This window comes from Populus euphratica, unplaced genomic scaffold (assembly GCF_000495115.2).
Source record: "Populus euphratica unplaced genomic scaffold, PopEup_1.0 scaffold57.1, whole genome shotgun sequence".
Lineage (NCBI taxonomy): Eukaryota > Viridiplantae > Streptophyta > Magnoliopsida > Malpighiales > Salicaceae > Populus > Populus euphratica.
The window spans coordinates 532,973-547,651 of record NW_011499919.1 but is presented as its reverse complement, the minus strand read 5'-3'; the positions used below and the strand labels follow the sequence as shown (position 1 = coordinate 547,651).

At 31.1% G+C, this 14,679-nt stretch overlaps 1 protein-coding gene across 2 annotated transcripts; it reads right to left on the bottom strand.

Annotated features, from left to right (window-relative positions):
- Positions 1–9,176: 9,176 nt before the first annotated feature.
- Positions 9,177–11,901, bottom strand: LOC105134951 (Calcium-dependent lipid-binding (CaLB domain) plant phosphoribosyltransferase family protein). Of its 2 annotated transcripts, none has more exons than XM_011039581.1 (2): positions 11,852–11,901; positions 9,177–11,753 (listed from the first exon to the last, which is right to left on the bottom strand). In XM_011039581.1, the coding sequence occupies exon 2, from the start codon at positions 11,726–11,728 to the stop codon at positions 9,410–9,412; it is 2,319 nt and encodes a 772-aa protein (XP_011037883.1). In that variant the 5' UTR covers positions 11,729–11,753; positions 11,852–11,901; the 3' UTR covers positions 9,177–9,409. The 2 variants fall into 2 exon arrangements, with proteins under 2 accessions (XP_011037883.1, XP_011037884.1); XM_011039582.1 differs by lacking the exon at positions 11,852–11,901 and adding an exon at positions 11,773–11,836 and having other exon boundaries at positions 9,177–11,674.
- Positions 11,902–14,679: the final 2,778 nt, after the last annotated feature.

The window sequence follows — 14,679 nt, the reverse complement described above, 5'->3', positions numbered from 1 at the left end:
ATTTAATTAGATGCATGCATAAATTTTTTTATTTACATTTAATATTTTTTATGTAAAATAACATGTTAAAAAAATCTACATATTTGATTTTTTTTATTGAAAAAAAATATCCTACCTGTGACGGAACGTGAATCAAGTAGATAGTTATCAAAGAAAAGAGATGGCCATTGGACTATTCCCTGTTGTTATCATGCATGTAAACCATATATTCCCACATATGGACATGGCATTTAGCTCTGAGATTCAACGCTGGAAAAGGGAAACTAATGAATCCCACCAAAAATCTCTCTCGCTCTCTCCAGAAAGAGAAAACCTTTGAACCATTCACAGAATTTTATTTTCTTACATCCATGACAGAAGACAAGAAATGTTAGTCTCAGGATTATATTTTTTTCATAGGCCTTCGATGATAGATTTCTGACGGATTCATCTCCCCCACCCGGGGACCGCCTTGTAGTTAATGTACATCCAAACCGACAACAGGACCATTTCAGAGGCCATACTTTAAGCATGGAAATGTTTGGCAGAGAAATCAGAATAGTACGTACCAATAAAAGAATAAAAACAAAAGAGAGAGAAAAAGAATTAATCTCTTTCATAATTATATGAAATACTAAACCGCGTGAATTTTTCCTATATCTCATATATACTAAAATTATTCTTTTACCCTTCATTCTTTAAATTTTATAACTTTACTTCAAGGTAGGATCATTTTTGCACACAATCAATTTGTTATTCTTGATTTGTTTGGGGGTAACAACATTTTTTAATAACAATGCAATTACCTTATCGCCCCTAGAGAGTAAATATTCAGAACTTTCGATGTAGGAGCCGTATAGTTAATTCAATTTTGTCTTGAACAATTAATTCATGCAGATACCCTTGCAATGCAAATTTGTTAGCCTTACCTTCAGGGGTTTTATTGTTATTTTTTAATTCTTATTTTTATTGTTTTTTTTATAATTTTATAAACAATTGAATTATTTCATTACCTTTACCATTCAAATTGTTTAACTTTAGCTTTAAAGACTTGGTTGTAATTTTATAAGAGTTTTTTTTATTATTGTTATTGTTTAGTAATGGGGACATTTTCAGTTTTGTTTATGTTAAAAAAGCTATTGACTTGTGTCTGGCACGCATCAATCACTCCATCGCTTTTGGGTAGTGCGTGCGGCTAACAACAATGGTTGAGATCAAGCTTTCAACTTATCATTTGATGCATCTTAGTGTCCTTTTCTTTTCTATGTGACAAGTATATAGTAGTGAGGTCTGGTTTGATACTAATTGACTTTTCTTTTCTTTTTTTTGTTTGTTTTCCTTCTCTTTTTACCTTGGATGGTGTACTAGCCAAGTGAAAAATTATATCAACCCTTTAATTTTTTTTTATTAAGTTCTTCTCTTAATTGCAATTATTTTAATTATATTGATTGATTCTAATTCATTTTTTATTCCATTCCTAATTGTTTAAATTTGTTAGTTTTTTTATCAAATTTGGTCCTCACTCTTTTAATTGCTATTTTTTTATTAAATTACTTTCTTAATTTATATTCCATCTTTGAGCATTTCTTTTCAATGAATTTTTATGTCAAGTTTGGTGCCAATTCTTTAATGTGTTTTTTTAATCATTTTCTTATTGATTTTTTTTTCCAATTTTATCCTTAAACATTTGATTTCATTTAAATTTTCCCTTACCATTTAATTTTAGTTCATTTTTATGTTGAATTTAGTCTTAATTCTTTTAATTATTATTTGTTTTGTTTTGCATTGTTTTTTTATTGACTTCGTTTTCTCAATTTCATCTCTCAATATTTATTTGGTTAAGAATCTTCCTTACTCTTTTTTTAGCTTTGCCTTTAATGGGGTTACCCTGGTCTCATGACCTAGGTCATAGATCTAAAAATTTAGTTCGAGTCGACTTTGGTTTATTTTTAAAACATATTTTTCAAATATTTTTTTGGTGATTTTGTTCTTTTCTTTACTATTTATGGATTATCTTAATTTCATGTTCTAAGTCATGTATTTAATTTCTTCACGCGGGTTAGCTGCTGCGTTCAACTGAGGCTTTTATTTTATCTTTTTTTATATGTTTTCATCATATTGGTAGGTATTCATTCCTTTTATTTTTCTAATATGTTTGGCCTTTCATAATATTTTTTAAGGTGTGGGTTTAGTCATTTTTGTTTGTATTTATTATCTAAGCCATGATTTTTTAGGGTGAATTTATCTTTTATCTATTTGAAAAAAAAATAGTGAACATAATCTAGTAAATATCTCATATTTACAACTTCTTTCTTTGTTATTGTTAATTATTTCTTTTATTTACATAAATAGTTATTGAATTATATAGTTAGATGATTTTTCAAATGACACTTTTAATTTTTCATGTAAAAAAATACATTAGAGTAGATTGCATACCTAGTATTTTTTATTAAAAAAATTTAACATGCAAGTCAAATTCATGATTTTAATGTTTTTGATTTTTTTTTAATTTTTTACACTTGGTCTATTTATACAATTCTTTTGGTTCATTTTTATTCTCTTGTAATTTTTTTTTAATGTTCATTTATTTACAGTTTTTGTTTTTGAAAATTTATTCTACACAAACTAACTAAGGGAATAGTGTTTTATTATAGCAATTTCAACATTGTTCTTTTCTTTTATTTAGTTATTTTTCTTTCCATTTCATAATTATAGTTTGGTTATAAACATGTGAGGCAATGTAAAATAAAAAAATATTAGAATATAATGAAAATGTAAAAGATGAGAAAAACACAATCCATTGTGGGTTATAATAGTTATTTATAGTATTTTTTTCTTTAATTTTTACTGGTAACTTGATTTTTTTATTTACAATTTAATCATTTTATATTAAGTTGTTTTGGAATTGAGTTTAATTTTTCTATTTTAAATAATTTTATATAAGGCTTTTACAATATTAAAAATAAATTTGAACAATAATTTTTATTTTTTTGAGTAATTTTGGAATGTTTTGAAGTTTTAAAGTGATTTATATTGGTTTTTATTAAAAAACAATTATGTATTTTTTTGTGAGACTAGCGAGAGAAATGAAATTTTAGACCGAAAAGGTCATCGTTTTTCTAGCTAGAACAGTAGTAATTGAATTTTGAAAACAATGACAGGCTGTCTGCCACCTTAGCATGCCTTGTTCCTTGCTTAATTAAAAACAGAGAAAAAAACACTCAGAATATAAATAATATATTAAAATTTTAAATTAATTAAAAATATATTTTAAATACTATTTCATTAAATACAATTCAACTTTTACTTTGTTTTTTTTAATAAAAGTACAACAGTTTTTGTTATGATATTAACAAAAAAAAATTACAACCCATTATTATTATTATTATTATTATTATTATTATTAATTTGATACATTTATTTTTCTAATAACATATATTTTTATTATCATTTATTAAAAAAATTATTTCATATAACCAATGTTATTAAGTCAAATCAAATCCATAACTTGAGTTATTACTTTAACAAATTAGTATCAGTTACCCTAATCAATTAAAGATATTATTATTTTAATATTTAAAAAAAAATCATACACATTAAATTTTAATTTAATAATAAAAAAGAACATTAGCAAATGCAAATGCAAATGCAAGCATACTTTTTATATGTATTTAAAAACAATTTGGCATGACCCATAACAAAAGCACATATCAATTAATTACTCTAGTGGCTACTAACTTGAAATCAATTAAGTTTCAGCTTCTTCTTTTTTTTCTTTCTTTTTTAATTTATGGGAATGTTTATGGGATCTTAAATTGTATAAAATGGGTAGCCGGTTAGCCATTCCCTCTCCTAAATTCCTTTCCATGTGTAAGCTGAATTGGTCAATTCATTTTTTTAAAATGAATTCAGGTCCTTTGCACCATATTGATTAAATATATTATCTAAGTTAATCTAGTCAAAAACATATTTTAAAAATCAATGTTTATAACATATTATGATAAAAAAAAATTCCTTTATTATATGATAAAGTTATTGTCAAAAAAATTACCTCAATGTTTTATAACTTTTTGATATATCTTTTTAGAGAAAACCTATGATTTACATTAAATATAACTATTAAATTTAATAAAATATAATAAAATAAGTTCTAATTAAAATACTCTATATTATAGTTCGAGGGTTGGAATGAAAAAAATCAGAGAATTAATTAATCAAAATAGCCTATAATTCCGAGAATGTTTATATGTTTAGTCAACTTAATTAATATCCACCAATCAAATTTTCAATAAAAAGATCTTCGATAAAAACCCTAAAATGGATGCGGCAGGGAGCTGAGGGTTGAACGTGCCTGAACCCTAAAATGGATGCGGATGCGGCAGGGAGCTGAGGGTTGAACGGGTAATGTCTCCATCTTGTATTCAAGAGTCGTTGGGGTACTTTGAACAAAAAGTCCTATCATGCATCCATGTATTGGACCATTGTTGTTGTTCATTGGATAATGTTCCCAATTTATGGGTCATAGAAGATAGCTAGACAAGCCTGGTCTAATACAACTGGAAACCCAGCCTGAACATGCCCAATTGACTAAAAGCCAATCTTCTAGACTTATGAAAAGATCATATATAATTTAGTGCATTCTTATTGGTGAGTTATGATCAGATTAATGTTAGATCCATTGATGATTTTCACTAATTGAATGATATTATTTTTTATTACAATTTTTTCTTTTTGAAATCAATAGAAAAGATTACAATCATTAAATTTGTAGGAAGCACCAATTCCATTCATTCAACACATGGGATTTTCTAGAAAAATACTTGGATTAAATTAGTGTTAATTTTAAATTAAATGGTTGGTGATTTTCTTATAATCCATTTTTACTATCTTTCTTATAAAATACAGCAATTTTTTTTCCTTCTCTTTTTGTTTTTATATGTGCGCGCGTGTGTGTGTGTTTTGCTTTTTTTATTATGTCTTTGATTACTCAACATCTCCCATTTCCATGAGAAAGCATCTAAATACTGGCACAGAAATATATTTTCGAGTGAATTATACAGCTGAAGCGCACACACATTGGTTTTGTTGATTGAGAGCGTGTTGAGGCAGATGCCATGAAAAACAACAGTAAGGCTTAAACAACATTTGAGCAAGAGCAGCCCAACAAGGAACCTTCTAGAACTGGACATAAACTATATGAATCACCATGCAACAGTAGAAATAGAAAACCATGAACAGCAAAACTGAAAAGCATCACCAAGTGTTTTTTTTTTTTTTTCTATAATAAAAGTATTATCGGGTTAACTTACATGTCAAACAAGACCAAATTTCTCTTCAAGATATTAAACTTTTAATATCTACATTAATGCTCGGATTCATTTAAGGAATCTATTATTGCTACGTTAACAAGGTGCTAAAAAAATTTATTTTTATTTTCTTTTTTATGTAGTCATCTAATTTAACGAATGAAAGTGAAAGAAAAACTCAATCTGCTATCCTGTCGTCATACGAAGTTCAATTTCAAGATTTTAAATGGAGAAGGAGCGGGCAAACTTCGTTTTGAAACAGAAGATTCCTTTGCTTTCTCTGCCTATTGTCTTCTTGTTGATTTGCTCTTTAGCTTAGGTTCTATTGTTGTAGAAAGAATAAAAATGATTAAGTGGTAAATGTTGAAAGGAAGCGTATTATTTTCTTAAGTTATTGGAATTCCAAGAGGGTAATTGCATTTAGATCATATAAGATATATAAGTGGTCTATGCTATGATATGATCTAGGCCAAATTTTTTTCAATGTTAAAAAAGATATTTAAATGAAGATAACTTGAGATAACCCATATTATTTTAATTAAAACACGATATGAGATCAAAAGAACCTGCATAAAAAAATAAACAAAAATTGTAAAATTCTAGATCTAATAACTTAATATCAAAGATGAAATAAAAAAAATATAACGCCGCAAAAAAAACTCAAGAAAAAAAAATCAAGAAAAAAAATTTGAGTCAACCCGTGTTAACTTGACTAACCCTCCACCTACAACATAAAATCAAGATAAAAAAAATAAGATTTTCAAAAGAAGAACATGAAAAAAAAAAGTCCAAGTTAAATAAAAAAAACATCATAAAAAAAATGTAAATTGACCAGGTTTGTTTGACCAACCCGCTCTTGAAATAACAAAATAAAAAGATAAGCTAAAAAATGACAAAGCTCAAAGAAAAATAATTTAATAAAAAATTAAAAAAAAAAGTTTTAAAAAATTAAGGAAGAAACAACAAGTCAACCATGGTTTAATTGATTAACCCGTCACTCGCAACATAAGATTGAGATAAAAAAATATTAGACTTCCAAAAAAATCACATAGCAAAAAATATTAAAGTTAAATAAAAATATATTGAATAAGAAACTACGAGCTAACTTAGGTTAACTTAACTAACACAACTTAGGATAACACAACAAAGAGAAAAGGTTAAAAAATCACATAACTTAAAAGTTAATAATTTTACTTTAAGATAAAACTGTTAAAAAAATTAATTTTATAAAAAAATTGAGATAACTATGATTAATTTAATTAATCTATTATTCGAGATATAAGATTAAAATAAATTATAAAAAAATATATCAAATAATAAAATTAATGGTTTAATAATTAAATGTTAAATATTAATTTTTTAAAAAAATCAATAAAAAATTGCACTGTTAAAAGGATAACAAAATAAAATATTCGTCCATGGTGTGACTACCAGTATGCTATTTGCTGGAGTTTGACTGCATTCGGACAGCTATGATATGATCTAGGCCAAATTTTTTTAAATGTTAAAAAAGATATTTAAGTGAAGATAACTCGAGATAACACATGTTATTTTAATTAAAACACAATATGAGATATGAGATCAAAAGAACCCGTATAAAAAAATAAACAAAAATAGTAAAGTTCGAGATCTAATAACTTAATATCAAAGATGAAATAAAAAAATATAATGCCGCAAAAAAAACTCAAGTCAACTCAAGATAACTTGATGAACTCACAACTCATGATATAATATTAGGATAAAAAAAAAAGAATTTCAAAAGGACCTAGTAAAATAACAAAAGTTCAATAAAATAAAAAATCTCGAGTTAACCTAATTTAACTCCATCAACTCATTCTTGGAATAACCAAATAGAAAGAAAAGTGATAAAAGGACAAAGCTCAATGGCAAGTAATTTAATGTAAAATGATAAAATTAAAAAAAATCATAAACAATTCTGAGTCAATCCGTGTTAACTTGACTAACCCTTCATCCATGACATAAGATTAAGATAAAAAAAAAAAGACTTTCAAAAGAAGAACCTGAAAAAAAAAAAGGAAGATCCAAGTTAAATAAAAAAAACATTGCAAAAGAAAATGCAAACTGACCCAGGTTGGTTTGACCAACCCGCTCTTGAAATAACAAAATAGAAAGATAAGCTAAAAAATGACAAAGCCCAAAGAAAAATAATTTAATAAAAAATAATGAAATTAAAAAATAAAAAAGTTTTAAAAAATTAAGGAAGATACAACAAATCAACCATGGTTTACTTGATTAATCCGTCACTCGGAATATAAGATTGAGATAAAAAAATATTAAACTTTCAAAAAATCATCTAGCAAATAAGACTAAAGTTAAATAAAAACACATTGAATAAGAAACTACAAGCTAATTTGGGTTAACTTAAGTAATACGAACTCAAGATAATACAACAAAAAGAAAAAGTTAAAAAATCACATAATTTAAGAGTCAATAATTTTACGCTATGATATAAAACTGTTAAAAACAAATTAATTTTATAAAAAAATTAAGGCAACTATGATTAACTTAATTAATCTATTATTCGAGATATAAAATCAAAATAACTTATAAAAAAAAGGTACATCAAATAATAAAATTAATGGCTTAATAATTAAATGTTAAATATTAATTTAAAATAATCAATAAAAAATTACATTGTTAAACGGATAACAAAATAAAATATTCATCCCTGGTGTGACTATCTAAGCTACCACTATGCAATTTGTTGGAGGTTGACTCCATTCGGACGAGGAGAAGAAAATTCGGAAAAAACCTGCCCTCCAGAGTTGTTGCCGAATTAAAGAAAATACGTGCCCTTTTGTCAGTGTTTGGCACAGCGGTTTAATCATTGATTTGCTAATTTTTGAATTTCATTTTGTTTCAAATTAATGTTAATTTATGTCTTTTATCGTTTTGATAAGTTAATATCAAAAAATAAATTTTAAAAATAAAAAGATATTTCGATATATTTTTAAATAAAAAAATATTTTAAAAAATAATATTTAGGATAATTCCAAGAAAATCAATTTTAGTTACCTATCCAAATGTGACGCGCAGCAGTTTTGACGCTCAGCGCGAGGCGCAACCAACCTCCTGGAACTTGATTCACATGTTATTACAAATAATGAGACAAAAGGATTCCCCCAAGCACAAACACATGGAGAGAATCTGCTTGCAATAGTCTTGTCAAACACATGGAGAGAATCTGCTTGCAATAGCCTTGTCATTTTCTTCTTCTTCTTCGTTTTCTTTTTCTTTTTTCTTTTTTCTTTTTTCTTTTTATAAAGAGACAAAAGGATCTTTTCTTTCGGTCCACAACATCACCAATCCAATCCACTCAGAGACTAAAAGTCGTGCCTGCTAAAAGATTGGGAGACACTCTCGAGCACCTGCTCTTCCCACAAGGAGATTGTAAAAAATCATAAAATGTTTTGTATGAGATATAGGCGTATGAAATGCGCCTACATTTTTTATATTTTAATCCACCAACTTCCCTTTCTAGCTTAAATTAATGTACTAGGATCTACAAGCACAAATTTATTTTCGCAATTGAAGGCTAACTCCGAAACACGTGTCGCACTTTAGTCGAGTCCGATAAATTTAAAATAGAATGGAACCGTAGTTGCAAGACTCTACGAGGCTGGCGGTTCAACCCAATGATTTGCTGATCCATGATCACCAAATAAAATAAAACACTATTTTAGTTATATATATATTATTCCAGAATCTTCTAAATAAAAGCTTAGATTAACACCCGGAACCTAGGCGAGTCAGGCCACCTCCCGAGTACGTTCTTATATTGGGAACGTGGATAGAAGGATGATAGCTTGGGACTAAAAAAACTTAATGGCCCAAATCAGGTTTTTTTTTTATTTAAAAAAAAGTAGGGAATAAAATCCACAAAGCTCCTAACACACTGAAGAACTAAACCTTCAAGCAAAACCATCCTTTTGTCCCCAATGTTTCTGGGAATAAACACAAACAAGCTGCAATTCATGGAATTTGCCAATGGAATTAGATTAAAAGAAAAAAAAAAGACATTATATCTGGACCATGAATGTGCTTGTCTAATTGATGCATGTTCCACCTTGCTGATAGGAGCTGCGCTGGGGGGAGAACTTAGCTTATAGCATGCTGTCAGATCTTGTAGGCAACCTCCTAAAGAAGTTGAGGGGAACTGAAGGAAGCTTGTGGCGGAACCTGGGATGTCGTAGCACATAAATGCCGATAAGAAGGCCTACAACCTGAAAAGGAGTGACATAGAGAACTATGGCAGCAATTAAGCAGAATGTCACGAATAACGTGGTAGCCCTCGGGTCTCTCCAACTCAGCAGAGACTGGAATCTCTCCCCTTGAGTTGCGAGATCACCTACTACAGTCTGAACCCTCCCTGCAATACTTCTTAGACGATCGTATCGCATTCTGACAATATCTGATGGTCTGGAAGTTGGGAATGTGTCAAATTCTTCATCAAGTTCGTCAGGATGAGCAGCATCAGCATGAGAAAGCCGCGTGTCCATGTGAGGAGGGTGCCTTGGTCTCCACCGGAAGTTCCATAGTCCAATCACGAAAAGGTAGAGGAAAACTGTGGGAAGTATTAGCTCAGGATAAAGGACCAAGATTATGAAAAGTAGGTGAATTAAAATGGTAGTCAGAGGGTTCTTCCAATAGCAGATTTGATCAAACCATTTTCCAACAGCAATCAAGCCACTTAGAACACCCATAATTCTGAAAAAGTTAGCTTTGCTCCTCCTCATGCTCCACTTATGCAAATCTACATCTAGCATATATTCCACAACCTCTTTCCGCAAAGGTGGTTCAGCCCTGCTCAGCCTCATCGAGACAATCTGCATTGCTTGGTGCCTCAAGCTATCAAGCTGCATCACTGACAATGGCTGAATGTAGTGCATTTTTGGCAACAACGGATGTGAATACATGTGCAACATATTAACCAGAGATGAGCATGTGAACCTCACAGCTAACTGAACTTCACCCGTCTTCTTCACCCCAGAAGGATGCAGGACCAGAAGAGGGTAGGAATGAGTATAAACTCTATCAGTTTCGAGTGTGGATAGACGAATCCTCACTTTCCCAATTCTTGAGTCCTTCCCCCCTCCACCACCATGAAGGTGACCATTATCAAAAACCCCAACTGTAATGACAGTACATGGGTCGAAAACCTCCCAAGTGTACTGCTCATTCCACCTCGGAGTGAAACTGTCAACAATTGTCCTTGTCCGGACCCATTTCTGCCCATATTTAGCAACACAATAAGCATCTGTCGTACCTCGGCCATCCTTTGTCTTCATAGGCATCAGCCCCACAGCACTTAGAACCCCCAGTTCCAAAATCCCAATGCTAGGCCTCCATAACTGTTTTGCTGTTGGCCTAAGGTCACTGCTGTAGTGAGTTGATTCATCCAAAACATGATACCCTCCATCTAAACAGATCCTCACATGAATCCTGCTGGAAAATTTGGTTTCTTTCTTTAGTTCCCCATCTAAAACCACATGCTTCTCAAGATTAAACCACCTAGTGTTAACTGGCTTGTGGTCTAGCCTCCTCTGCACAAGTTGCAAAGGGATCACACACTTACCCAAAACTTCGTCTTTATTTGGTCCCAATCTATCTTCCACAGTCAAAATCAAAGGCTCCTCAAAAGGTTCAGCAGCTACAAATATCAAGTCATCATCCCACATTGGATTGATAGTCTTAATTTGAGATGTTCTGGTTCTCAGTGCTTGATTTCCTAGGGTGCCCTTCACAAATACTTCTGGGAACCGACTTTTGTCACTAGGCACCAAGTCCTGAGCTTCAATCACATTGACCCTAACATACCAAAGCTTGGGTGAAAGATATACCTTAGATCGGATGTTGTTAACACCATCAGGACCAACACTGGCTGCATCTGAATGCCAGGCATCAGGGAATGCCTCATCTGCTTGAGTTCCCATCCAAACAGCCAGCATCAGCTCCCCAGACTTAATCTTACCACCCTTCCTATCTTCCAGTCTATACCACTGTGGTGCCAAAGGACTATCCGGCGGAACACGTTTTGGCACTTCATTGAGATCAAACATCATCCAACCAATCAGATCATCTAAGACAACATCCTTATCCTTCACAAACACCTCCAGAACTGAAGCTTGAATTCTATCTTTCGAGAAAGCAAAAACCTGATTCCATTCTGGGTTGCTTTTCTTCTCAAAATGCTTAGTGACTCCCTTGTAATTTCCAAGCTTTACTTCAACATATGGATCGCAACTACCAGTAACATCTTTGAGAGGCAAATCTCTAGCTTTCACCACACGAACATAGAGATATTGCATTTGCTCAACAAGGTCATAGGTGCATGAAAGTTTATTGCCCGTGACAGATCCCGCACCAATGTTTGGTGAGGTCTCCTTTAGAGCAAAATCAACAGATTGCGGAAGCTTCTGCATTTTTCTAAATTTTCACTAACGAAACCAGAGATATGCAAACCAATGTTTGGTGAGGTCTCCTTTAGAGCAAAATCAACAGATTGCGGAAGCTTCTGCATTTTTCTAAATTTTCACTAACGAAACCAGAGATATGCAAGGAGCACTCAAAAATCACACAAGGGGGGATGGAGGCTTTCAAAATAAGGATATTGAAACAGGATATGGATTCAACAGAAGTAAATGAAACTTCACGAAATGACAAGGCTTCAAATGGTAAAAACCCAACTTTGTTGTTATTTCCAGGCTAATTGGACAAATTTGAGTCACTAAACTCGATGTTGGAATACAAGGAAGCTAAGAACTATTTTGAAAAAGATAGCTCAAAGAAGGTAAAGATGGAAGCACAGGAAACAAGAGACTAAAGAACCTTATAATTCATCATCCAGAACAGGGTTACAGAGCAACATTAGGCACTTCAATTGGAAGCTCTGGACCAGAAACCACAATATCTGCAAAAGCAAAGCAAGAAAATCACAGGGTTAGTGTTAAAACCCATAGCACTCCTTCAACTGCTGAGAAAATGAAAGAAATCAAAGAAAATGACATAGCAATACCACAAGTTCACAACAACCAAACAGAACAGATCACACATTAATCAACATGGACTTGTTGGACTCCAGTCATAAAGAATGTGGAGTTTGTAACAGTAACACAACAGATCTACTGCAATAAACAAACAAAAAAACAATTGAACAACCTATGAAATGAAATCAAACTCAAGAATCAACCTTAAGCAAACAAAACTAGGAAACTCCAACTTTTTCACACCTCCACGAGAACGGATGCAAGTATAATATGCACCATTCCCACTACTTAAAGAGTGAACAAAAAACAGCATCAGGTTTCAACAACTACTCAAACCACACAAACCTGTGAGTTTCTGCATTGCATAATCAAGAAAAGAAGAGAGTATAAAATTGAAGTACCTTAGTAGTCAGTCAGCCACTAGCTACAGTTGAAGCCTAGAGCCCTTCTTTAAGGCGCAAAAATGGAATGGTAAGAGAGCAATAATGGAGCTTGAAGAGTGAGGGAACTTATGTAGAAATGTGGAGAGCATGTGGGGTGCAGATATCGAAGACTGAATCTACTAAGAAAAGAAAATAGAGAACGTAGTCTACTCTCTACCACCTTTCTTTGAACCCTTTTTGACAATTTTCATTTTTATTATATTCTTTTCTTGGTTCATATTTTATTACATATTAATTACTAGGAGGACCTCGTGTTTTTCTGTTTTATAGTATGATATGACTACATTATTTAGCTTAGGGAAGTGAGACACACGTGCGAAGAGCATGGTCGGTTGAGACACATGAGGGGAGGACTTGGAGTTTTTTCTTTGTTTCGAGGACTTGGGAGATGAGAAAAACTCTTCTTTTAATCTTCCTGGTTCTCTCTTAAGATTCGCTTCTTACAGCGTAGGCAGCAGGGTAAATATTAAACACGTAACAATTCTGATCTATGAAATTTGAGATAAGAGCTGGATGGAGTATACATTTCCAGTTGAATTAAATAAATTGTGACTCAATGAAATTTAATTATTTTTGACATATTTTTAATTATTTTATTGACTCAATAATGAGTCAATATTTCATATATATATAAAACGATATTGCTTTCTAATGGCGACCATGCATTGACCCAACAATGGCTTTTTTTTTCCATTATCAATTCTGGAAACTAACAATAATAGCATAAAACAAGTCAATGGGCACTTGCACACCATGAGATCACAATGATAAATTGAAGCATGGGCACTTGAAGGGTACTTCTGACAGCTTCCCAGAATTTAATTCACCGGCTAATGGGAAACTGGAAGCATGGACACTTGCACACCATTTTGTGACACAACACACATGTCTTCGATAAGTAATTTAATAACAAAGATATGGACTAAATTCATCTCTCTGAAATAAGCTATTTATTTTTACGTAAGATTCCTTATTTATTAACTTGTTCATGGACGAATTCAATGACTTAAGTTAGTGTAATTGATTTTTTATTTTTTTATCAAAATAATATTATTTTAATAAAAAATAAAATTAGGTTAATTTTGCCAATTTAATTTTTAAACCAATTAAAAATGCATCGATTCTTTTAAATTTTTAAAAATTTTAAAATCACCACAAATCTTGAATTGGATTTCACAAGTATGATCCATTCACCAATTTTTTGCATAAGAAAAGTATTTCCTTTTTTTATTTTTTCTTTTTTCAAGATTAGCAACGGATTGTTAATTGTCTCGTCATGGAATGATCATCGTGTGGTACAGCTCAATCTACACAGATCACACGAACCATAAACGACAATGGAGACATCATAAGATGGACCACCTTTCTTCGAAATTTCTTACCTGAATTCACAAATTGCTTGAAAAGAAGACTTAGTCCTTCAACTGGGAGGGTAGTTTAGTCATATGATGTTACTTCTGTCCTTTTATATTTTGACACGTTGAAGTTGTCGTGTGGATTCAGTTTCAGGATTGCTGACTTGCACTGAGGCTTGCAGTGTCGTTTCTTCTCAGCAGAAAGCACCAGCGCTTTGGATACTTTGAATATTCTACCAAAACACTTTACAGGTCATTTGAAAATATATAATAATGAAAAAAAAAGTCATAAAAGGGGATAAATTGTGTAATTAGTGCAGGAAAAAAATAGCAAAGTAACAGGATGAAAAACTGTAGGTGAAATAGTATAATGTGATGAAATTCATTTTAATAATGTCACTTTTAGAACCGTAAAATTTGCCTAAATAGTATTTTGTGTGTACCATAATATTAATTAGCAAACTATTTTAAAAAACAGCTTGATATTTTAGAAAAATAGTTGAACAATGGTCAAAACAGTCAAATAATTTTGATCAATGTTTAATTTTGAAATTTCTTTTGTGTTTTTAGCCTTAAAAAATCCACAAAA

What these genes read in the sequence shown, in the direction of transcription:
- LOC105134951 (XM_011039581.1), bottom strand. Translation starts at nt 11,728, where the DNA reads ATGCAGAAGCTTCCGCAATCTGTTGATTTTGCTCTAAAGGAGACCTCA.